Below are 24,685 nucleotides of genomic sequence, written 5' to 3' on the forward strand. Positions count from 1 at the left end.
GCTGGTTCTCCCAGAAAAGCAGGAGACTGTTGCAGGTTGTGTGTGTACTGCAAACACCACTCGGTATCTTCTAGGACAGGTACTGCATCCTTTCACTTGTTCCTGCGTTTTGTTTGTTGTTTTTTTTCTAAGCCTTCTTCTCTAAAATACTTCATGCTATCAGTTTCTCCTACTGGATAGCACATACAAGGCTAGAATTGTTCAGCAAAAATTAAGCACTAGTGAAATAACGTTAAAGAGAAAATAGATTATGTAAACCTGCAGATAGCTCAAGGCATCTATGGTTCTTGTTTCAGATTAACAGCTTTCTGAGAAGAATGTCATGATAATTTGTATCTTAAATTCTTCTTGTCCTGTGCCTGTACAAGATTTACCTTGCTCCCTGCGTCAGGTTCCTGCGCTCTTGCCTTACTAAGAGAGTTGCTGGTCTGTACAGTGGCTGTGGTGCTTATGCTCTTGTAATGCCAAGCACAATCCCAAAGTGGCATCGCTGCTGCTGTAGAAATCACATTTCTGACAATAAGTGATTTTTTCTGTTGCTCAGTTACAGCTTGCAGGAGTTATTAAAAAGTTTGTTCAACAAAGCCAGGCAGAAGAAATGTTTAAGGGAAAAAGCTTTTTAATCTCAAAGAGGGAGAAGAGAATCAAAAGGCACGGAAGTTTCGCTTGTATAGAAATGTGGTTCACGCTATAGAAACAATCACTTTCATTTGTGGAACAGGAATGAACTTGCAGATTAAATAGCTGAGCTCTGGTATGCATAGGTGTGTCTGTGAAAGGCGCAGGCAAGAGGCAAAGTTCCATGGCTTTAGCAGAGCTGTATATTCATTTTGTGTATATGTATATATATATTTTTATATATATATATAAACCCTGACTGAAAGAAGCACCTGAAACAAGACTCTGGATTTTTTGCCTACTTGTGAAATCAGAACAGGTAAAAAAACCTGACATTCTTATTAACAGCTCTATGGCGTTATAAGTGTATGGGGCAGATGGGGCGGGGGGATACCTGGTATGTGTACATTGAGGTAAAAAGTGGTTACTTCCTGAGACAACTTTGGATGTTTAGAATGTGGTATTCTTCCTTTGGGGGTATTTCTCAACAACTGAAATATGGAGTTAGCATTTAAGTCGTAGGTGGTTTCACTGGGGGGAAGCAGAGAACTAATTCTCTTTTCTACTACAGAAAATGCCTCCCGAAGATTCAGTGGGGAAATTCTGGAAAGCTAGTACATTTGTGGCTAGTTTGGGATTTTAGCAGTATATGATTAACATGGGTTTTTTAGAACTTTACACATTCGGTTTTCTTGTTTGCTTATTGGTAAAACTTGCAATCCTCGGGCATTTGCAGTCGTCTTAAGTGTGTGTGTCCTTGAAATGTGCTGTTGTTAAGTTGACTTGAAAAGGAATTAATCAGAATTGTTTTACTAAGGAATAAAAAACTTTTGTTTGAGAGGGTTAGGAGAATTTTGTAATACTCATAGCTGCTCTCAAAATGGGTCACAGAGGAAAGTTCACTGGGCAGAGATCAATCCTAATGACTGTATGCTAGGGGAGTCCTCTGTTCAGGGATCAGATTGAGTGCAAAGTTCAAAGGTGATGCAGGATGCAGTACATGTGGTTTGGTCACTGACTAATAGAAGAAAAAGAGAGCGTGTGCCTTCTGATATTTGTTTAATATAGTGGCCAAAGCAAGTGCAGTGTTGCCCCTACTGCTATCTGAGCTGTTCAGCGCTTGACTTCGCTGTGTGTCTTTTAAGATGCATTTTAGTGCCTTGCCTTGCTCTCAGAAACCCTGGCTGAGCTTCTGCTGCTCAATTCTGCCTGTGGAGGTTCAGTATGAAATAAGCGTCCTGCAAACTAGAGCATCAGTAACTGACATGACTTCAGTGATCTTAATTCTAGTTGTACACTTTCTGTGTAAAAAATTTTGCATTGATATTTCACTACAAAGCCCTAGGGAGTAATTTCTTGGTTGTGCCACTTAGGTCTGTAACAACCAGGAAAAGCATGTTTCTTCAGTACTCTGCAGTGTGACTCTAACTATCAGCGTACATATACTTTATGCCTTTAAGACCCCAGACCTGCTGAAAAGAAGACTGGCCAGGTTTTTTTCCAGAAGAACATTTTTCTCAACACACAACGGTGGGATTTGTGCTGAACAGGAAAATTTTCAGTTAACTAGTTATAGTTCTGTATTTCAGTACAGCGTTATGGAGTACAGCTAGAAGAGGTGAGGGAGCCTGCACTGTCCAGGCTTCACTCCTTGATGCAGCCCCCAAAGGCATTGCAGAGGTACTGTTGGAACCATGTTACTCTCAGAGCATCACTGCCAAACTGCACAGCAGATCACTCACTAAGGGAAATCTAGCATTGATTGCAGTTTCTGAAATCCAAACATCAAGCACAACGTATTGTATTAACCAAGTTGGAAGTGATGGGCAAATGAGCAAAAAATCCAATAAAACATGATGCACACCACTTGCGAAGGCAAGGAGGAAAAGAAGGCAGATATTGGCAATTGTTGCTAACGTGGAACAAAAGTATGTTTCATAAGTGTTTGTTTTACTCTTGTGTCATCTCTGTCTCAGGTTTAATATTTTGGTGCCCTTCTGTTGTTTTTTCCCCAAACAGAAAATTGAGAATACATAAAAGAATTGCACCAGCTTTACAAAATAAATAACATGCAAAAATCCTTGGGACATAAGATTCACACCCATCATAAATAAAGTCATGCACACCAATCAAAGTTTTTCACTAGTATTAAAAGAACTGGCTAGTAAGCCTGGCTAAACTTGCGCCCTGTGTTAGTTAGGAGTGGTAGATATAGCTGTCCTCTGGGGAGGGGAGAAGGACTAGGGGAAGCTCTTTAGACTCTTTTCAAGCAATTTGTTTCATGAGGTAATTTCTCCACCATGGTACACTGTATTTTGGAATAGCATGCCTAGGTGGAGGAAGAGTGCGGTCTATCAGTTACAATAAGATTATTTTTTTTTCATTGTGCTCAAGAGCTTTCAGTTCATTGTCATTTAACTGACAAACTAGAAGATATGATGGGAGAACATCCTCCTCCTCCTTTGCATTCCTACCCTAGACTTCCATACACATATTTTTGGAAGTTAAGCTGACGCCCTTTCGATCTGGTGAAGAGTAAAATGTGAAAAGTTCTTTATATCTCTAATATTTGCAAATACAGGCAAATTTTCCACCTCAGAAAGTCCAATGTTGCAGTAATCAGAAATGTATTTTAGGAAGTAGAAGAATCTGGCTTGACAAGGGACGTCTTAGATCCTTTTGGAAATAGCACTTGACTATTTTTCCTCAGTGTCCTGTTCATGGATGATGAAGATCAATATTCCCTAGCCCTTTAAGAATGCTGAGGGTAAAAACTTTCTATTTATTAAAAAGAAACAGAAAGTATCAGTCTGTGAAGGTTTACATGTTAATGAGAGGGCCTCAACCATTATGAAATGTGTAGTATTACATAATGACCGTAACACCAAAAATCTGGGCCAAGACGGTTGCAAACAAAAAACATGTTACAAAGGCCTACAGTCCTTAATAAGCTGTACGAAGGAGTAGAGTAAGTCTTTTACCTGCATTTAAACAGGTTTTCTCTCCTCCTTTTATGATGTCAGTTTGGCATGAGTCTACTTAAGAACCAAAGAAGACATGAAGCGACAGAAAATACCATCTCTTCTCATCTGTTTATTTCACATAGGTGCTACGTTTTGGGGTACGTCTTAACTATATTGTTTATTAAAAATAATAAAGAAGACAATTTTTACTATTTTTTTAATAGGAGGGAAATAATTAATTCAAACACTGCTTAATAATGGTGAAGAATCTATTTGGGGCAATGTAAGATACTCCTGAAGCAAAAGACAACTGGAAGAGGTCTGCACGGATGGCCATGGCCATCGAGCACGTTGAGCACCCAAGCTGTTACCTGCCAACTTTTCTGCCCCACAGCTTGGCTGGTGGAGTGTGACTGCTCAGCAGGCAGTAGTTGGCAGTTTGTACTGAATATCGTTTCAAGTACATTGGTTGAATTTGCATTGGAATGGCTGAGGAAAAGTCACCTGGCTTACCCTGTCAGCTGAACTGGAGAGGGCATCAAAATTTCCGAGAAAGCGGCTGCAGCTGGAGACTAGGTACCAGCCGAACAGGTTGTGCTGCCTACCAGAGCATTTTTTTTGGTCAGGGATAAGGAGGGGCCGAAATATACTTGCAGACTAAATTTAAATTAACTTGCTTATTTGTACTTATGGGCTTTAGGTTTTACAGAACAGGAAACAGTAACAGGGCTGTTTTCCAAGGATTGCATCCTCCCTTGTCCTTTCCCACCTGGGGATGATGAAGTAATTTACTGGAAGAAAGGGGACAAAAACGTGCACAGCTATTACTACCAGAGGGATCAACTGGAAAGACAAGACCCAGATTACAGACACAGAACACACCTTTTCCATGAGAACATTCCTGGTGGAAACGCCTCCTTGAGACTTAGTAACTTGACCTTGACTGATGAGGGCCCTTACAGTTGCTATGTGGGAACACAGCAAACTAAAACCGAAGTGGAAGTCACGCTGCACGTAAGAGGTCAGTAAGATGTCAAAGGTGCTTGGATCATGCTAGTGGAAACGGGATTACACCAACAGATTCCCTTGTGTTATTTCTCACATGAAATCAAAATCCTCCAACCCAACAGAGCACCTTTTGGGCCTGATGGTGTTATCAAGCAATTCATTTTCTCTGATGAAACGTTGTAACATGAGTTGAAAAAATTACAGTGCAGCACTTGTTCTCATCACCTGCTGCACTGTGATTTCTAAGGGGTAATTAGGTAGTATACTTGAGGTTTAAAACGTTATGTGGCTTCTCAGAACAGTACAGACCCTGGCATTGACAACAAGTAATGCTGTGCTTTCTTCTGAAATCAGTCACGCGTTAAATTTTGTTATCAGTTATGTTTATTCTCCCCAGTGTTATTTCAAAAGACCAGTCACTTCAGGTGAAAAAGGATTTTGATAGTGGGAGTTCGTTCTTTATTTCTTTATTTCTTTATTTTTAAATCTACAGTTTCCTCTTACTATGCATTGGAATACCGAAAGACAGATACAGAAAGGATGCTGAAGTGCTATGCCTTTCTCACTTACCCAGCACCACGTATCTCTTGGGTACGAGGCAATACGTCCATCCCAGAAACAGATCGGAAGGAAGCCAGGGATGGAGTTCTGTATTCTCTTAGAAGTGACCAGAACATTATAAACACAGCTGATCCTTACTACTGTCATATTCATCTCCCTCATGAAGAGTGGGCTGCTGAATGGAAGATGCTAGGTAGGAATGAATGGAAGTCTCTTCCTGCATTGTTACTGAATGTCACAGCTGGTTTCAGAGCCAAATTACATACAGTATTTCTGCAGTGGGGCAACACAGATAAACGATGCACCTTCCTCTTTGAAACTCATCTGTTACAACTACAAGGCAGCATATGTCCAAGAAGTAGGGATAAGAAGGGGTAGCTCACACATCTATAAGTTAGCTTTACTCTGAAAATTTTTTCCATATTGGTCTCAAGTTTCAAGAGGTGCATAATAATCAAACTTTACACTCTATCAAGAAAAGAATGAAGTCAGGCAAAATAAATGAAAACCTTAGTGAATCCGTGGGTTATATGAGGGAGGGGAAAGTTTGTCTGCTGCTCTAGATGCATATGCTCCTTACTCAGTCCATACCCCATCTTTTAGCGAGAGAGTCTTCAGTCCCGTTTGGCGCATTCTTGATGTACTTCTCTTCAAGTGCTTTCTGAAGTGCCTGGGTTGAGTGCTGGGGGTGCATGGGAGTGGAGAGCAGCAAGCTGGCATTTGAGCGTACCGCAGCTCATTTTGTCAGTTAAGGAAAAACAGGGCTGTGAAATTTCAAATCTCCATTTTGTCCTCCTGAATTTCACTGGAAAGTCAGTTCAAGGAGGTAACTGGTACTTTTCAGCTTCTCCTGTTTCTTAGGAAATATTTTTCAATTGGATCAAGAGCAAAGTAAGAGCAATTCTCTTGTGAGATGCGCATGGCTGCTGCCATCGCCGCGATTTCCCCCTAAAGTGTACCCAGACACTCAGTTCCTAATCCCTTGTATGTGCTTCAGAATAAGAGTGCAGTTTCTAATTTACATACAATATGGAAGGTGTCAAGTATGGCATCACAGTAGGTAATAAGTGCACCATAAGTGTCTATTTTGTTAATCTATCCTTCTGATCCACAAGAGAAAAAGGTACATTTCATTACACTTTTGTTTGCATACATCTGTCCTCTCACGGGGACATTTGGAAAATATACTGCTTTCCTGTTTCTTATATAATAGCAGTGTCGGGTAAAGTGTTGGGTTTTTTTGTCCTCAAGGTTTTCAACCCCACAGCTCTGTTCAGCCCCATACGCAGAAACCAAGCGTGGTTATACCATGTAAAAATAACGTATTAGTTTCCCCTCCAGAAGACTGCCAGCCACCACAGCCTCCTCTGGTTTTCCTTCCTTTGCAATGGATCCCTGCTGTCAAATTGGTAGTTGTGCTATGATATTAATTTGTCTTGCATTACTATTTTATACATTAGCTATGAGTTCCACTCACCTGCCCTTTCCTTCCCTTTCCTTTTTTTAAAAGCTATTAATTAATTGTAAGTGTTCCACACAGACAGGTCCACTGTAGCTGAAAGCTATTTCAAACTAAATACAATCTTGTTATTCTTTATATTAAATTATGTTTTAAGTTTTACCCTTTTGCTTTAAATGTGCAGGTATCTGATTAGTTGCATTTTCTCTCTGCTCCAAACGTGGAATTTCATGCTGCTTTGCACAGTAGCTTAGACTAGGCTGAGTCACTTTTATTAATGAGCCCCCAATTAGAGGAGAAATAGGCAAATGAAAACAAAATAATTTTCATAAGTATAGCTAGTACTGATTAGATATTTTTATTTTTTAATGTGAGATAGGTTTGCTTTTAAAATCTTCAGATGCTTCTAGAAGCCTACTGTGATGTTTGAATATAAAATCAAAATAGTGCATATGATATCAAAATCGTGAAATATGTTTTTATGTTTGTCCACAATAGTGTCAAACTTCATTAAAAAAAACCCGGAAAATATCTAATTTTCACTATTCACAGTATTTTCCAAAAAAATTGCAGAGGGTTCTTCAATTATCTGTTTCAGACCAACTGTCTAACGTGGAAGGAAGCAGCATTGCCATTCCCTGTGAATACAGCAGTAACACTGCAAACAGTGAAGGTTTCAGTGTTGTCTGGACGTTAAACAGAAATGCAGTGATTTCAGTCTTGGCCTCCTTCAATGGTACATCTCACTCTTACCAGCCTCGAGTCCACATTAACCAAAGTGACTTTTCCCTGATGTTGCATGATCTTACTCCAAATGACAGTGGAGAATATCTGTGTAACATTTCAACACCTCACTACACAAAACTTACTGTGAGAACTTTGCAAGTTGGTAAGTTGCTACGCTTTCCGTTTTGGAGGATGGGGACCAGTGAGGGGAATGCAGAGCCAAAGGGTCAATCAGAAATCTAAAATATTGAGAAAAATTATCTTGTGTAATAAGTACAGGTGGGTAGAAAAGACATTTTATTATTGTTGTCCCAGGAAAAAAAGTTACCTAAGATGTATTTATTTAGAGAATTGAAGTTTCTTTTTTTTTTTTTTCCCCTCAATCAGCAGCTTGTGGCAAAGATCTCAAAATCGGTGACTGCCCTCAGTTGCCACGGACTGCCCTCAGAGCAGAGGTCACAGGGAAACTCTCAATCGTGTCCTAAATGCTCCACTAATAGCCGGCACAGGCTTTAAAGGTAGCAGGGAGATGAAGGGAAACCCAAAGATGTGGTATAAATTTGCCTGCAGAAGAAATCTTGTAGAGGAGAGTGCACAGTTGTTGTTTTCAAAACTTTAATTCTACACAGGAGGCCTTTTTTAGGCCTGGGGATGTATATGTTTATATGCATGCCTGCATTTTTAGGACCTGTACTAAATTTCCAGTTGTGAAGTCTTAGTTACGGTTTTATTGTCTCCAGTTTCAAGCGCGCTTACTGATTAACTTTTCTGTCTATTGAAAACTCTTACTAAAGGTTAAAAAAATTTACTCCTGCTTTCAAAAATTGTAGTGCAAACAAATTACAGATTTGTTCAAAAATAGTATGCTCTTTGGGATGCAGCCTCCTTAAATCCCAGTCCAAAGGGAGGAGGGAAAAACTCCCGTTCAAGCAGTAGCACATTGGCATTTTATGCAATGAAATACAATACAAAAGACTAAAAACTAATACAGGGCACTTAATTTGTGGGTTTTTTTTTTAAGAAATAAGAAATTGAAACAAGCCAGTGGGATGTGAAAAATAGATGCAAAATAGCAGAAAAGAAGCTAGAATAAGTGATATTAACTGCATATTCTTGTCTTCCTTTGTCCCCCCTCCTCCATGATAGCTTAGTTTCAGTCTGAAAACTTGATGTAGGGTGTGTTTTAAGTGGCAGTGGCTATATGGAATCTGAAGGAGGGGAGTTAGATTAAGAAAACGGTTAAGTCAGACAAACACACTTCCTTGCAGCTCTAATTCCAGCATGATCTTCCTTATCCTGTAAACCTTGTATTGTGGCTCTGAAGTGGAGAGCATTGAAAACCTCCAGGGAGCTACACACTTAACTGGTGCTCCTAACTTATGCGCACAAGTTCATCAGTCTCCCTGTACGTTTACTGGAGACACCCGCACCTTCCAGTCCAAATGTGATCTGGGTCATCCTCCACAAATGCCTTTCTTTAGCTGCTCTCTGCAGATGGATCTTACAATAGCCGTAGGTGATACAAATCCCCTCTTTAGTGGCTAAATTACTGTGCTGCTCACAGAACTTTCCTACTTGTGGACCAGAAATACATTATACAGAACACAGAAAACACTTACCAGAGAGATTAGCATCTTTGTGGCAGCACAGGCTGAAAGCAGATAGGCAGAGTGAGACAGTAGGGCATAAGAGAACGAGCTAGATCAGTATGTTGGATGGTGGTTGTAGCACAGCAGCTGCTCAGCCATCTTGAAAGATTTACAAGGGCCACTGAAAAGGAGACTTTTAAGGGCAAAAGTGAGATGACTTTACAATCATTTTGGAGGCCACCTTCTGTGTAAAGAAAGGTCACAGCTTAAAGCTGCTCCTACCAAAGGAACTGACAGGATGTGAACGCAGGTCTACATGTGAGGACAGAGCCAAGCTAAAGGCAATGACTAGATTAAATGGTCTCTTTTGGCAGTTCTCAGTTTTGAACTGTTTGCTAGACATCCTTAGGAAGTTTCCAGAGGAGTGCAGAATTTTTCAAATTCTTTGGATGAAATGCAGCAGTGGAAAGGAAACCTGAAGTAGAAGACTTGTACTTAAAGGAATGAGTCCTCCGGGTCTGAGCATTCTCACGTTGTTGAAATTGGCTGGAGTAATGAGATGGTTGGTGCCATGCAGAGGTTTCTGCTAGATGGGCTCTTATCTCCTGTGGAATCTGTTGTTACCACCCTCCTGAGGATCTGCTGGTTCTTGTGCCCACCTGGATTGGATGGTTGCATCAGAAAGTTGGGAAACATTTTAGATGAAAGTTGCAAAGATTTCACAACAGAAATCATGAAATCTGCAGTCCAGGCTGGATAACATTTACTGGGTGGTTCTACTGGAAATCAGCAGTACCGTCAATGGCACTGAGCACTGTACTTGGAGGCAGTGTTTCCCATACCAGGCAGTTGATTGTTTTTAAATGGGACTTGTATTAAGAAGTCATCAAATCATATTACATGAGCACACATGGAATTTTGTATCAGCACAATTAAGTAAAATAATCTGCTTACAGGTATTCACACTTAAGTCAGTAAAGTACCAGTTTAAAGTCTTATAGTACGGGTCAAGTAACTTGAACATTGTAGTATTAGTAACATTAAAAAGAAATTGAGGTATTCTCCCCAAATCATTACTTTTAGATTATAAATAAGAGAAAAAATCCCAGCTTTGCTATACTTATTGAACAATAGTGTGCATTAATTTGCGATATAAAGCACTTTTGTTAAACTTTTTGGAATTTGTCTTTTTAAAGAAAATTCAGGTAACACCAAGGAAATTGTGCTAGGAGTGGTGATTGGTGCAGTGATGCTGGTAGGAGTCGGTGTCTTGTTCAAGGTATGTACAATCATTAGGAGATTTATTTTTGAGGGTACTATTAAGCTTAAAGGCATACCTTGAATGTTTGACCAAAACATAAATTTTATTTTTATGGGTTAAAGCATACAAAAAAGACTGAAAATATAGGATGATAAGTCTCAGCATACGTAAATTGTCCTCATTCTTGCTGTTTTCTATGGCCAGAAGGCCCTCCTTGGTACATCTACGAAATAGTACTTTGGTTGGAACAATGTTAACATGACCTTCCCTTGACCGGATGCTCTCCTGTGCTCTATAAAAAGATGAAAAAGTCGGTTACCCTTCACAAATGCTTTCTGATAGCTTGCTTTAAAAGCAGTCAAACTGGTTAATTTTCTCTTACTTGTATCTAAGACCCCAAAAAACCCAAACCAACACTTGAAGTCCCTCAAACAATATGCATACCTAGTCTTCATTAGGGCTCAAATTACTGTTTCAATTATATCCAATGTCAAAGCTCACCAAAACTTCAGTGTGAAAAGTTATACTGTTTGCTTTGTTTAGGAGACTGTTATAACTATATGGTCCCCAATCTGATCTCTGTACACATCACTCCTATTTACTAGAGGACAGCATCTTCAAGTGGATGCATGTTATTCTTGTGCATTTGTAATAGGCTGGCTCTGTCTTACAGTATTCTGTCTCCTTCCTCTCCATTTGTGGTGAGTATCCTTAAAAAATGAACTTTAGCTCTTAGTCCTTAGTGTACATCTTTCTGTGTCTGACAGTACAGCCCTATCCATGGACTAGATCTTCAGACTCCCCGGGCCTTAAGATTTTGTCACAGCCTGAATTCAGTAAGCTTCAGGAGACATTTTATGATGGTTACCATGCGATTCGACAAGAACACACCAGAAAGACAACTCTAAAATGATTGAGTCTGAGTCTTTTTTCATTTTTATCTCACTTAAAGATTCACTTGCGTACGTCTTAGTAGTCAGTTTTAATGCTGACATGCTTTAAAGATTATAACATACTTTTGAGATGTAGCAGTTTAATTTAAAGAATTTAAGCAAGATTCATTTATCTTGGGACCTGTTGAGACCTTTAACGTATAATCAGAGGAAGTGGAACAGTTTACAGGTTAGCTGAGGTTACATTGATGGAGGACTAGGTGGAAGAAACAGGGATGTTTCTGCACTGTTATGTGAATGTTTATTTTACTTGTCTAATGTTAAAATGGAAAACACTGATTTATCTTTATAATCAGTGTGTTCTGTTCCCATTAGGGGATTAATTTTACACATCAGTAGATTCTTACAAACATTTTTGTTTTCACTAGAAATGCAGAAGAAAAAAGGAAATCATATGAGCACCGTGACACACTGGAAGAAGATCACTCTCTGCACACATGGGTGCTACTGATATTGCTGCTGAAAAGAACAAAGAGTTCCTTCACCTTCCCTATTGAGTTACACTAAGAGCCACACAGAAATGTGATTATCTGAGCAACAGTAAAAACCAACTGAACTGATAAAAAAAAAAAAAGTAGTAAGTAAGTCAACTGATACTTATATGTGAGGAGTTGGCATGAAAAACTGGAACTTGGATATCCTAAAGGGACAATGAAAAAGTTTCCACAGAAGACAATTCAGTTTTGAAGGATTTTTTCTTTTTCAGTATGAGGGAAAGAGAGGTCTTACTGCTTTGCACTTCATTTAGTATTTCAATTTCAAGCATAGACATCTTCCCTGTTTAAAAGTGGAAAAGATCTAAGAGAACATCCTATTTCAGAGCCACAGGCAGTCCTGATGGGACTTGTCCCTCCACAGCATCTCCTATGTCTCTTTTGCAGCTGGGGAACAAAAGTCCTTTGGCTGGTAGTAGCGGAAGCTTCTGAACTGACTATTCATATGAAAAAGTTTACTTTCTGTTCTCCAACAAAACTCCTACAGACTGACTGGCAGGACAGACGGAAGCTGGGTTATCACAGCTTTAAGGGCTGTCCCCCCGCACAGGTTTAGCCTGTGATGCTTTAACAATCTGCACATGAAATACGTGAGGCTGTGAAGCTTGACTGCATTTGCCCTTGGTTTTGTTTTTGTCAGAGATCTGCCAATTAGGATTTGTTCCAACGTAATGAAGCGGGCTGTTGGCAAATGTAATCTTTTATTGATCCCTGGGGCCTAGCAAAATAAAAACACAAGGAAATGAATGGAATACACTATAGAGTCTCTGGATTTTCACTTGATGTTTATTTCTGTAAGTGCTTATTTTTTTCTACATCTGCTTTAGTTGTGCCAGATTATATCAAGCATCTTCTTATATCTGTCAGCTTGGACTGTGTTTACTCCTCTTCATGAACCTGAAATGCAATTGAGACAGTATACAACTGTTAAAAATGGAAGCGTTGAGGGGTTTTTAGAGTAAGTTCACAAGTAAATGACAAAAGCTTCTCTTCACTAATGCTTCTGCTCCCTGGTATTGCCAGCTTGTATCTGAAATAGACTAGCACCAATCTAGCCAACCTTTGCTGTCTTACTTCAGCTAATAATACAGGTTTCTTGTCCTCATGCTAGAGTATATATCCCTTTGATAGCAGATGACTTCTATACAACCCTGTTTCAATAGATGGGGGTTGTTCTGAATCACACACACTTCCCAGTTTCCAGGAACATGGGTGCTAGTAGCAGCAGACAAGGTATTTCTAATGCTACGCAATTAAAGTAGTCTCTCTAAGGCTTTTCTCACCCCAAAGGAGGTGTGTCATGACTTTTGGGACAGCACTCGCTGTCTGAAGATGTTTCCTGGCAGCTACTACCATTACCACCACAAGTTCCTTTTTGTGGAGATGACACCTCTGCATTTACTGTTGAGCTCATCATTGAGCGCAGTACTCCGCTCTAAGCCAGAGCTGGAATTGGTGTTGGCAAACTAACGTCGGACTAATAAAAACAAGCACCTGCTTTTCTGTGACTTATGCATATTTGAGGCAGAAAGAGGGTACTTGTAAGATACAGGGAATAAACAGCACTCCTAACTATTTAAAAACATTAATTACTCTCATGGTTTACCTATTTATTTCAGTTGCTATGTGATGCCGTGGCTTTGTGAACTTATATGAATTTTCATTCTTTTTGTAGGGATGGAATAATTTAATGAAAAATATGTGGAAATATTCTACTCTAAAAAGCTGCAAAGCTTCTGAGCAGCAGCTTCCATCATATTTAAATGTGTGAGACACCAGATCTTCATGCAGTTTTAATGTAGCTCTGCTCTAGACAGTGGAGCTACAGCCATTTATATCAGTCAAAGGTGGTGACTTTATTAGTCCAATACAAAAGCAGAGTGTTTCTTCCCACAGAATGGTGGATACAGAAGAGAGAAGGAAGGTGTTGGGATCAAGTGTGATAAAAATACCAAATTTATACAGAAATAGTTTTTTTCCTCTTTCTTGACTTGGGATCTCACCCCCATAAAACTTATATGATGTTAAGCATGGCAGTTTATGTTTCACTTGCAAATGAAATAGATAAAGCAATGACCCAGCTCCTCTTTCTATCATTCCTACAAGTAACAGCCCCACTCTTCCTTGCCCTGGTTGCCACAAGGCAAGCACGGATAAGCAAAGGTTTGCTTTCAGTTCCAGACCAAGTTCTTGGACACCTTTTAGTTTCATCAATATTTTTTCTACTACCATTCTGCTCAAGTGCAAAACACCACAAATATATTTCTAACGAATTCCCAGCACCTAAGTGACTACTCACTAATATTTTTTTTCCATCTAGCTCTTCAAATCAATACAAGTTCACTGAAAGAGCAATGTTAAAATATCTGGCAAACTGCTAGTGCAGTAATCCCCAGGCTGTATTACATACATAGAAACCTACATCATCAGAGGGAGAAAAAGATGGAACTTTTTAATATCCCTTGCAAAAAAAAAATAAATAAAACCAAGTCAACAGTTCTGGAAACTTCTGGCTGCTGAGCACAAAAGTTAAATGACAACATCAAGAGGGCAGAGAATTCATTTCACCTAAGCATCAGATTGCTGTCCTAAAGGCTTACCTGAATGTTAAAAAAAAAAGAGTAGACTAAAACTAAAAAATGTAGTAGACATAAATGTAGTCCACGCTACTTTAAGAGATGTAACATATCTTCCTGCACACATAGCATCCACTACTGTGTATTAAACAGTCACGTTTACCCGCCGTGATATAACCATACCTTTTTCATGCCAATGTCTCTTGACTTGCTCCTCAGCTTATTAACTTGAGATTCAGCTATTTCGGCCCGTTCTTCAGCGTCGTCCAGATCATGTTGCTGTTTTCTGTACTTCGAAAGGTACAGATTGGCTTGAGCTTCCTGGTGAGAGAAAACAGTGCAGCCGATTGCCTCCTGTCCACATGAAACGAAGCTTTCCATTTCAAGCGGGATGGAAAGTGCTCAGCATGGCTAGGTAGCAGCTGTATGGGAACCCCTTGCCTCCTGGAGAACTACGATTGCTGTTTTACAGAGTTGATGTTTCCAGTGGCACTTTCCACGTTAGGTGAATTGGGAGCTTCTCACACGCCTCCTGAGGCAGTAGGAGGAAAAAAGTCTTTCCCGTTCCTTTGCTTTCCCCCTTCCCTTGCAAATTATACTGCAGTCTTAAGATAAAATTTAATACTTTTTCTTAAATATAATCCATACATATGCTACATATTTTATTTTATATATATTATAAATACATTTACACATACAGGGGGTCTATATGAATATAAATATGAATATGAATACACACACAAAATGTGTATTTGTACTAAAAGATTCTATGGATTAAAGATTGTGGGTTTAGGATAATAAATTTCTCAAAGGTAAAAGGACACAAATAGTTACTTACAGCTTCCTCTGCTTGGTGCTTGTAGCTCTTCACTTTTAATTGTAGCTTGTCAATCAGATCCTGCATCCTGGCCAGATTCTTCTTATCTTCCTCTGACTGCATCAGAACACCATTAATTGGGTTGACAGTGTTAAAAAGGCCTAAAGCATCTCCCATAATGAAATAGGTATGGCTGCCATATATATAATGTTAGAAACATATAGTTCAAAATACAAACAAGCCGTATTGTGATCATCCTGAGTATAGATGAGAAAAATTTCTATATATTGATTGAAGATGTATGTAAGCCTGGAGGCTGAGAACTAAAAGAGAGTACCCTCCCCATTCATATGTATGTAAATATAGATACATATAAACACAGATATATATGTGCACAGACTTTCAGGGGTGCACACATACATACACACAGAGTTCCTTGCTCAAGGCTGAGGAGCACTCTTATTATTTAATGAAGCAGACTTATGGGCCGGCCTAAAAATATATAATTTGTATATTGCAAAGTCTGGTTTGGAGGCATTTTTGGTAAAAGGAGCCAGGTTTAAGCTGTCGCAGTCCATAAGCAGAAGGACCAGTTAATTCTGCCTGCGGACTGTATTCTAAGAAAACAACCTTCAGCCTCTGCGTACAAAAGTCAGAGTAAAAAGACAGGTAGGAGGCTAAATAATCTCCTAAAGCTGATGGGTGGGATTATTTTAAGAATGCTGTTGGAAGCAAAAGGATCAGCGCTCTGTGCCAAAGACCTTTTTTCGGAAGGCAAGCAGCAGCCGTTAGCAAACCTGCGGGAGGCTCACGACGAGACCTTGCTGCTCAGCAATAGGTGACTGGGCAACCCTACACTGAGTGATGCATTAGAGCCAACTGAATCCTTCTGGCTCTTTTTAGCAACATCAGCACAGCTGAGAGACAGCTGGGCTCTTTCTTCTCTTGCAGCGTGAGTAGTCGTCTAAGCCTGCTCCATATTAATACTCTGCTGAAACTGTCCACATCCCAGAAATAGAGGCTTTCTAACATTATTCACAATGAGTCAGGCAAGATGATGGTAGCCCTAGGGAGATGTTCCTCCTATCCTGAAAGCTTCCTACAACCAGAAAGCTCTGGATAATGCCACCCTTCATCCTTCACTATTACTTGAGTTCTCAGCGTACCTGGTAAGTCAGCTCTTTTATGCGTCTCTCAAACTTGCGGGCTCCTTTTTGGGCATCCGAATTGCGACGGAGTTCAGCCTCAAGTTCATTCTCCAGCTCACGAACCTGAAAAAAGGAAAAACCCTTGCCATTATGCTATATATATATACACACATAAAGCAGCAGGAAATGTAGTTGACAGTTCAAGAAATACTCATTTTCTCAGCATCTCCAGAGTGTCAAATTTCAGGAAGAGATCAAAATGTAACCTTTCCATTCTGCTTTTTCATAAATGTGTTTAAGCTGCACCAGCAGACACACACAAAGGCCAAAAAACTTTAACTGAAGCAAGCATTGCTGTGGCTTTTCCTGGTTTTAGATGTTGTGTCCTTTTTTGGGCTTGGTTTTGATGTATTTTTTTGTTTTTAACCAAGGGCTTGGTCATCCGCTGTGCTACAAGAGCTCATTGTAATTGGATGATGAAGAGGAAGCATGTCTCCAAGAACTACTGTGCATGTTGTGAAACAGAGGAAAGCATTCGTAGTCTCCGTTATTGGCCTCCATGAATGTACCAGGCAGCCCTAGGGCACCTCCCTGGTCTCAGTTCTATAAGGCAGGACATAGTGGTCCATAGTTTGATCACAAACTTACCCTGGATTCCAGTTTCTGGATCTGCTTCTTGCCACCTTTCAGGGCTATTTGTTCTGCTTCATCCAGTCGCTTCTGGAGATCTTTAATGGTTTGCTCCATGTTCTTCTTCATTCTCTCCAAGTGAGCGCTAGTATCTTGCTCCTTTTTAAGCTCCTCAGCCATCATTGCTGCCTGAAAAACAACCAGATTTTACAGCAGCTCTCTTATGCTTTTAAATTATGTCTCAGAAGAAATGATGGGAAATTGATCTTGGATTATCCACTACTTGGATCATTCACTGTACCCAAAGCTCCAGAGAATATCTTGTATGTGCACATCTTGCCTGGACAGAGAAAACACAAAGACAGAATAGCCTTGGAGTCCTTTTTTTCTTCTGTATTCTAATGCTGGGATTTAATATTTTCCCCCTACCTTTTTTTTTTTTTTCTTTTTTTTCCCTTTCAGTATCTGTGCTATACAATGTCCTCATTTATAAAGCCTACAAGTAAGCTTGTGCCATTCACTAAAGATTTTACCTAGGACTTGTTCAAAATCCAGTCTTGGTGCTTGGAGCTCTTGAAAGGCAGTAGACTAAAACATCTGGCAGACAAATTTCCCTGCACAGCCATAGACGAGAGCTGCCTGAGCAGCTGTAACAGCAAAGCAGTTTCTGCAGTCTGTGCTGGGATGGGAAGCTCAGTTTCAACACCTTACATAGTCCCTGGCCGTTCTGTAAGACAGCTACTAACAAGGGTGCCAGTTAGCTCATTCCTGCTTCAGTGTTTTTCCCTGACACCAAGAGCCGTTTACAGATTTTGTACCCATCACTGAGCAGCCATGGGAAGACAGCAGTCATTGCAATCCAGGCTGGAGCTGAACCTAGGACACTCAGCATCTTCTCGGTGGCAGGCAGTAGTTGTGCTGTCAGCTGAGACACAGCAAAGACGTGGCACAGGAATAGCTTTGTCCAGGCACTCCAGACATGTGACTCACAGAAACCTGCAGTTTTAGCTTTCATTTTATCTGTTGGTACGATGTGATACATCAGCTGAACTCTGAAGACATGAATTTCTCCAGGTCTGTGGGAAATTAAACTATATCTGCCCAAATTGTGTCTTCCCTAGGTGAAGAATGCACTCCATCTCTCCTCCTGGAATCTTGGGCCTCATGTTTTTCCAATAGACACCTAGTTTTAGAGTACCTCATTTGGGATTCAGTAGTTTTGTTTCTCACATCAGATTCTATGTACGTCAGGAGACCAGTTAGCGCTAGTTCAGTCTGAACTGGTTTAGCCTATGCAGATTTACCTGATTCAAAGATTACATGACCCGAGACTTTGAGGATCAGTGGAAACTGTATTCCTGGGGGAAAACCAACCCAAACAAAACAACCAAACCCCAAACATCAGGAAGTAGTTCTTCCTTTCTTTTTACCTCTAGCCTGTTTTATTTTGTAGTTTCATCAGTTACCTTCAGATAACTGTGGAGTGCTTTGGATGTGTGATCTTTGTAACAAGCACAGAAATGGTGACCTGGGAATTAGTTACTCAGTTGTCCCGAGACCTTGCAGTACTGAAAAGAAGTGAGCAAGGAACCAGCCTACTTACGTCTGTGATTGCTTTCTTGGCTTTTTCCTCCGCGTTCCGGCACTCCTGGATCGATTCCTCCACTTCATTCTGCATCTGGGAAATGTCACCCTCCAACTTCTTCTTTTGATTGATCAGGCTTGTGTTCTTTTATTAAGTTTTCCCCAAAGGAACAGCGGAAAAGGAGGAAAAGTGATGATTAGAGACATAACTTCTGTAAATACCATAGCACACCAAGGCTTACTGATTTTTGCATCCTCTGGGTTGCAGCAGTATTTAGGGAGACTCAGGTATGTGGTAAGGGCTGGCCTTTACTCTGTAGCTTAGCTTCAGACTGAGGAAATATTGAAAATACTCTCAAAGCTGTAAATATTCAGCTTTTGATTCAGATAAAATAATAAGCCAGAGGCTGAAATAGAAGAATGAGTAAGGCAGTTCATCTCAGAAAATTAACAGTCCACAATAGGTTAGTCAGAGGTGATTAAAACAGAAGACCCATGTCATCAATGGGCTGGAGGAAACATTGCAAAACATTGCCAGACTGTAGCACATTTTGATTTCCTTCTGACCATTATTTGTTGAAGAGAAGCTTTGGTTTTGCAGCAAAAATGCTGATGCGTCAGGATATGCCCCTCCATGACCCTGCAAAAACTGCAGTGTCCATTGTGACAAAGTCCAAAGGCCTATCTTAATGAAGACCTGTGACATGGTAGAGAGCACTTTGCTGCGGGGCCGTTTCCTGCCCTGCACAATACACCTATTGTTAGAACCCAGCCTCTGCAGTTTTTATTGCTGAGTAACATCAGCGCCCTGCACAAAAACATGACCTGCGTCACTTATCCAAAGAAATGCCTCACCGTCCCAGCCATGGCTTAACTAAAGCAGGAAACTGATTTTACAGCTCTTTCTGGAAACTGTTCAAAGCAATTGGCTGAATCATCAATTCCAGCTAACTTGAAGGGAGTGAAGTGGCATATCTACCGAGTGACTTACTTCCTGTCCCTCATTTTCTCCCTTGAAGGAGGGCAAGGTGTATCTGCCTTATGATGGCCATGCAGAAACAGTGTCACTGCTTAATAGACAGGGCTCAGTTTAACCCAGTGAGGGAGAGAGCACCAAAAAAGCCAACCTGAGTGTGGAGCAGGTTCACACGTTCGGTGGCTTCCAGCAGTTCATGCTCTGCCAGCTTCCTCGCCCGTTCAGTCTGGTCCAGTAAAGCCCTCAGCTCATCCAGCTCCGACTGGAGAAGGTTGTTCCTCCTGTCAGAGACTGCCAGCTGCTCCTTCAGATCTTCATTCACGTGTCCCGAGTCATCCAGCTGCACCTGTAGCTCCTGTAACACAACAGATGTTTGCATTTTTTACCAGCGCAACTCCATTTCAAGCTGCTGTGCTTACATAAGAGGACCCCAGATTGCAGAGGCTGCATGGGGCACACCTCAAGAATTCCATTGCTTCTTTATTGGAGAAAGGCTTCCTCCACACTGTAAGCTGAACAGCTTTGTGGTGTGTGGCGACACAGGGGAAAACCTGTGTGTTCAGATCTGTCAGAGCTCATGGTTTTGCCCAAGGCAGAACTAGCTGCTTAGACATGGGAGAGATGATGACTTAAGAGGTGTCTTAGCAAAGCACTTTTTTTTTAAAGCTATTACAACTGTTGAAGCAAACAACAAAGCTGTATATATGCACACTCTGTACCCTGTGCTCCAGCTAACTGACTTGCCCTCCACTTTTAAAGGACTTGCAAGCTCGCAAGAAAATCCCAGATTTTCAGTTCCTCATGCTGTAGCTTTCTGCCCGTTCCGGAGGCTGTAGCCAGCAAGGGGTTTATGACTGGATCTCATCCAGCTTGTGTGCAAGTCTTGGAAGAAATCCATATTTCAGTATTCTCTTATGCCAGACGTGATCACTAAGGGATTTCCCTGCTCATCCTTGAGAGTAGCATCTCTCTTAATTACCATCAACGTTGCTGTTTTGCTCTGTGCTAATGAAATCCAGCCCACACCTGCCCCCGGGTGCTTGTTACTGGCAGCTCTCAGAGTACCTTTATTTGTGTCTGCATAGCACGCGTTGACTTTGTTGCTTCTGCAGCGTGCCTGTTAGCATGGCTGAGCTGGATTTCCATCTCATTGAGGTCCCCTTCCATCTTCTTCTTCAGCCGAATGGCCTCATTTCTGCTCCGTGCTTCAGAATCAAGGGTGGACTGCAGTGAATCTATAGCGCGTTGCTGATTTCTCCTGAAAAGGACATGAAGGGTCAATGGAGTCATTTTCCTTTCTGCACAGGAACATAGATGTACGTGCAACAGCACTTAATGTTCTGAAAGTGTCTCATTTCCACAAATAGTATATTTCTGAATGACACACACAGCACAGGTTTCTAGTGCCTCACTGCCATCTAACTGGCTGGTGTGCGTCACACCCTCAGCTAACTCCTGATCTGTAAGTACCTATAGCATCCTTCTCCTGCACTTCCTGTGGCAATATTGGAGCGAGGAGTTCTCTCGGATCTCTTGCAAACTCAAGCAAGTACAGGTTGGAACCTAACAAGAAGCACTTCAAGCTTAGCGGTCACTCACCAAGATATTTACTGGATCATTTACTGGGGTGTTTTACATCTCAGCCTTTTTATGAAGGCATGAGTGGAGGGGATTAATCAAACTGAAGGTAGGCAGCTGCATTCTAAGCTAATTACTCCAGGTGCTCTTTATAGTAAATGGCATGTGTAAGCTACAATTTATTGTGTCTTAAAGTAGAGGTTGAAAAACGTTTCTTATGCTAATTATAAGGGGAATAATTCAGGTATGGAAATCTGCGTTATGGACATCTAAAGTTAGAAGAGATTAAGTCCACCCGATTTACAGCATGGTCCCCCCGTGAAAGACATCTTTAGTGTCAATTTAAAGATGGCAAAACAGATACAGACAGGTGCTTAATTTTCTTGACTATAACAGTCAAGTCCTACAGTGAAAGATTTGCTCTCTTTCAACCAGAAGGTAACTCAAAGCACAGAATATGACTCACACAAGGAAACATTTATCTCGCTGCTGGCCAAGTTTTGCTGAAAGCGTAGGAGTTCTGGGAAATCACTGAGTCAACAGGGAAAACCTTGAGGGCCTTACTGCTTCAGCAAGATACTGAACTGTGCCCTAGACGCCCAGGAAACCACACAGCACGTCTGCTGAACAACTTAGCAGCAAAACACTTATAACAAAGCTGAGTCAGAAGGCCTTGATTAGGATAGCTTGTCCTGAGATCTCTGTAATACAGACATCTGCAGGGCATCAGAAGACAGTATCTGAAAGGGATGAAACATTATTTGTTTGTGAAACAATTAACATATCAATCCTTGTATCTACACTGGCCAAGGTAAGCCTTGGACTTTGCCTTCCTTACGCTTTATCCTACCAATAAACAATGACACAGGTCTTGGATTAATAGCGCTGCAACACTGACTAATTCAAGACCAGAGTTTTCTGAGGAACTGCATACACGCAATGCTACACATGCCAAGAACCAGTGTAGCATCATTTTAAGAGTGTAATTCTTCAGACTAGAGTTTGTGCTGGGTGGGAGGGGAGAGACAAAAGACATCATCCTCCTGTCATCTAATTGCTTTCCATTTTTCCTGTTTATCCCTTTCTCCTGCAAGCTCCTCTCCTTTTATAGTCATACTTCCTGTACCTCTGCAATTCTCACTGCTTACTCCAATGGTGTACACAAAATGGCAAGCTCCTCACACCCTCCCACAATCAGTGTAGCTATAGCTGCATAAATTAAGTAAATGCAGAGGTAAAGACCGTCTGCAGATGGCACCGGTTTGAGCACCACTGAGGTAGTGCTGCTGATTTTGCCCGTGGTTCCCCTCGGGAGGCAGCCATCCTAGAGGATTAGGAGAAGGCAGCTCACTAGATACTGTCAACATACAGACTTAGTGCTCCTTGGTCTGCTGTGACTTTGGTTTTGCCAGTCAGTTCTGTTACGGCTGCTATGTGAGATATATGATGGGCTTACGCATACGCTGGCAGAGGCTGAACTGACAGGACTATCTGAACGAAGAAACGGTAAGGTGGTAGGAGTACCCTTTGGCAAATAATCAGAGCTGTCTTGGTTTCTAGTACATACAGTATCTGCTTGTGCTGGCATAACTACCCATGGTGTATTTGACTGGCTTGGGTCTTGAGAATATTTCTGGTCTTTTGAGATTTTCCCCTTAAAAAAACATGCTGCTTCCTGCACAGTACCTTATATTCTCCATTTCTTCGTCCTTTTCTGTCAGTTTCCTTTCAAACTCTGCCTTAAGCTGAGAAAGTTCAAGCTGAAAACGAAGGGTCTTACTTTCTTCATGCTCCAAAGCTCCCTGAAATAGAAAGCACCAAGAGCTTGTAGTCCAGCAGTCCCTATTTTATTTTTTTTTTCAAACCACAAACTGCTGCACAAGGATGATCCCTTCACACTTCTCTTCCCATTCCAAATAGCACTGTTTCCTCTCTGCCTCTCCCTCTAGTCAAGGACAGGAGCGGCTTACGTAGCAAAACAATGCATCTATTTGCCTTCAAATGCAACTTGGCAGCTGGAAAACTGAGCAGCAAGCTCCTCAGAGGACAAATTGTCAAACAGGCCATGGCTTACAAAAAAATTACCTTAGGCCCTGCCTGTGTGGTTTTGATATCAACAGATGTTCCTCGCCCCGTGCCCCTGGAAATTCACCCATTTCCAGACACCCTCTGGAAATTCACAGGCTTGTAAGGGATAGGCAAAAGCTAAAGCAAGATTGTTGTTGGGAAGGTGAAGGTGTCCACACCTTCCCCAGCTCACAAAGATCTCTCCAAACCATGAAGTGTTGAAAGCCTCACAATTACTAGGCAAAATGACTTCCAGGAAAGAAATAACAGACACCAGGTCTATATGACAAAATGCAAAAATACTCTGTCTGCTCTTTCCAATTAACATGAATACAAGTCTATGAAACAGAAGAGATTTGTTCCTATGTCTTTCTTATTACATTTCTCTTATATATGGAAGTCAAGAACTAAGCTGACAACAGCCCGTAGTGAAATAACAGGGCCTCTGACTTCCAGGTCTTGCATAAACCAGGCTCAGTGGCGTTCTGCTCCTTGCTGCTCACATCGAACAGGGAAGGAAAAACCAGAATTGAACACCATATATTTTGGAAGTGTTCTCTAAAGGGTAGAATTGCAGAGGCTTAGCTGTGCTTCCCATGGGAGATGATGGAAACAGAATGGAGGTTCTGAAGACAAAGCTGTACAAAATCCTTGCTAATCTCTGGCCATCATGCAGCAGCTACGGGTCAGTCGAACACACACTTCATGCCAAGAATCACAACGTATAAATGGGCACAGCACACAGAAGTAGCGTGTCACCAGTCGAGGCTGCTGGAGACCCAAATTCACAAGGAAGGGAGAAAATCTGCATTAAACCATTTCTTTCACAATTCAAATAAGATACATCACCACTTTACTTTCGTTAGTCCCTAATATCACTGAGCTTTAGGAAGCCGTTCCACACAGTCCAGGAAAGTAAAGTGTGCCCCTTAGATGCCTCAAGAACCGATGTATTCTTTCTAGCAAGAGAAGTTTACTGACAGAGCATACAATCACTCCTCACGTCTCAGAGCTGTGGAAGAAAGGCATGCTCTTTCCTCTGCTCTGATCATGACACCTGTTTGTTTGGCTGTGAAATCCCTGCAAAGTATAAAGCATCCTGTAACACACAAAAGAGGTTGCACAGCATTTAAGGTATTAACGGATCCCTGTCACTGGGTGATGTTCGTTTTAGCAGATACTATTTGGAGTACAATTCAAAAGAAATGCAGCCTTCACTAAAAATCCCTTTCTATGTGCTGCGTTGCTTCTAGCCAGCAATGCCTACACCCCTTCTCAGCTCTGCGATGCACCAAACTTTCAAAAAAACTGACAACCAAGCCCTTTAAGTGAATAACCAGGATTTCCAGTTGGCTTGTTCCATATTGTTGATTTGTTTCTGGAAGCTGGGATGAGGCATCCTTCTTGGGTACATGCATACTTGTCACTGTAGAAATTAATGCAGTGATGCTAAACGTCTTAACTAAACTCCTATAGGCAGTCAAAGGTTTTCTAAATGGCCTGTTTTCCTTTGGTTTCTGAGACTGTTACCATGTTTTTTCAAGCAGGTTGCAGTATCCAACACAATATCTGAGACCTTATCAAATTTAAAGTCATCGGGAGGTTTGTTTTCTCTTATTCTCAAAAAGAGGAAATGGTGAATTTGCTGTTGGAAACTAGACACTAGAAATACCTGAT

General features: G+C 41.0%; 2 protein-coding genes across 9 annotated transcripts in view; one reads left to right on the forward strand and one right to left on the reverse strand.

The window, feature by feature from the left end:
- Positions 1-39: 39 nt before the first annotated feature.
- On the forward strand, positions 40-12,387 carry HHLA2 (HHLA2 member of B7 family). 4 transcript variants are annotated; one of them, XR_012588643.1, is made up of 9 exons: positions 40-79; positions 885-937; positions 3,642-3,739; positions 4,282-4,602; positions 5,083-5,343; positions 7,208-7,498; positions 10,121-10,203; positions 10,729-10,886; positions 11,507-12,382. XR_012588643.1 is itself a non-coding variant. In XM_074597238.1 (9 exons), exons 3-9 carry the CDS (start codon positions 3,676-3,678, stop codon positions 11,534-11,536), a joined length of 1,146 nt encoding a protein of 381 aa, XP_074453339.1. In that variant the 5' UTR covers positions 40-79; positions 885-937; positions 3,642-3,675; the 3' UTR covers positions 11,537-11,680. The 4 variants fall into 4 exon arrangements, 3 of the variants coding, with proteins under 3 accessions (XP_074453339.1, XP_074453360.1, XP_074453350.1); XM_074597238.1 differs by having other exon boundaries at positions 10,791-10,886; positions 11,507-11,680; XM_074597259.1 differs by lacking the exon at positions 10,729-10,886 and having other exon boundaries at positions 11,507-12,387.
- Positions 12,388-12,400: 13 nt separating this feature from the next.
- MYH15 (myosin heavy chain 15) overlaps positions 12,401-24,685 on the reverse strand; it is a 49,128-nt gene continuing 36,843 nt past the window's right edge. For all 5 annotated transcript variants that reach the window (XM_074597188.1, XM_074597196.1, XM_074597223.1 and 2 more), the window contains exons 35-43: positions 22,628-22,743; positions 20,429-20,621; positions 19,515-19,718; positions 18,407-18,532; positions 16,822-16,992; positions 16,192-16,296; positions 15,047-15,142; positions 14,392-14,529; positions 12,401-12,529 (exon numbers count right to left, since the gene is read on the reverse strand). In XM_074597188.1, coding sequence (XP_074453289.1) covers positions 12,512-12,529; positions 14,392-14,529; positions 15,047-15,142; positions 16,192-16,296; positions 16,822-16,992; positions 18,407-18,532; positions 19,515-19,718; positions 20,429-20,621; positions 22,628-22,743 — 1,167 coding nt within the window. In that variant the 3' untranslated portion in view covers positions 12,401-12,511. The remainder of the gene's footprint in view (positions 12,530-14,391; positions 14,530-15,046; positions 15,143-16,191; positions 16,297-16,821; positions 16,993-18,406; positions 18,533-19,514; positions 19,719-20,428; positions 20,622-22,627; positions 22,744-24,685) is intronic.

This window comes from Larus michahellis, chromosome 1 (assembly GCF_964199755.1).
Source record: "Larus michahellis chromosome 1, bLarMic1.1, whole genome shotgun sequence".
In the NCBI taxonomy this organism is placed as follows: domain Eukaryota; kingdom Metazoa; phylum Chordata; class Aves; order Charadriiformes; family Laridae; genus Larus; species Larus michahellis.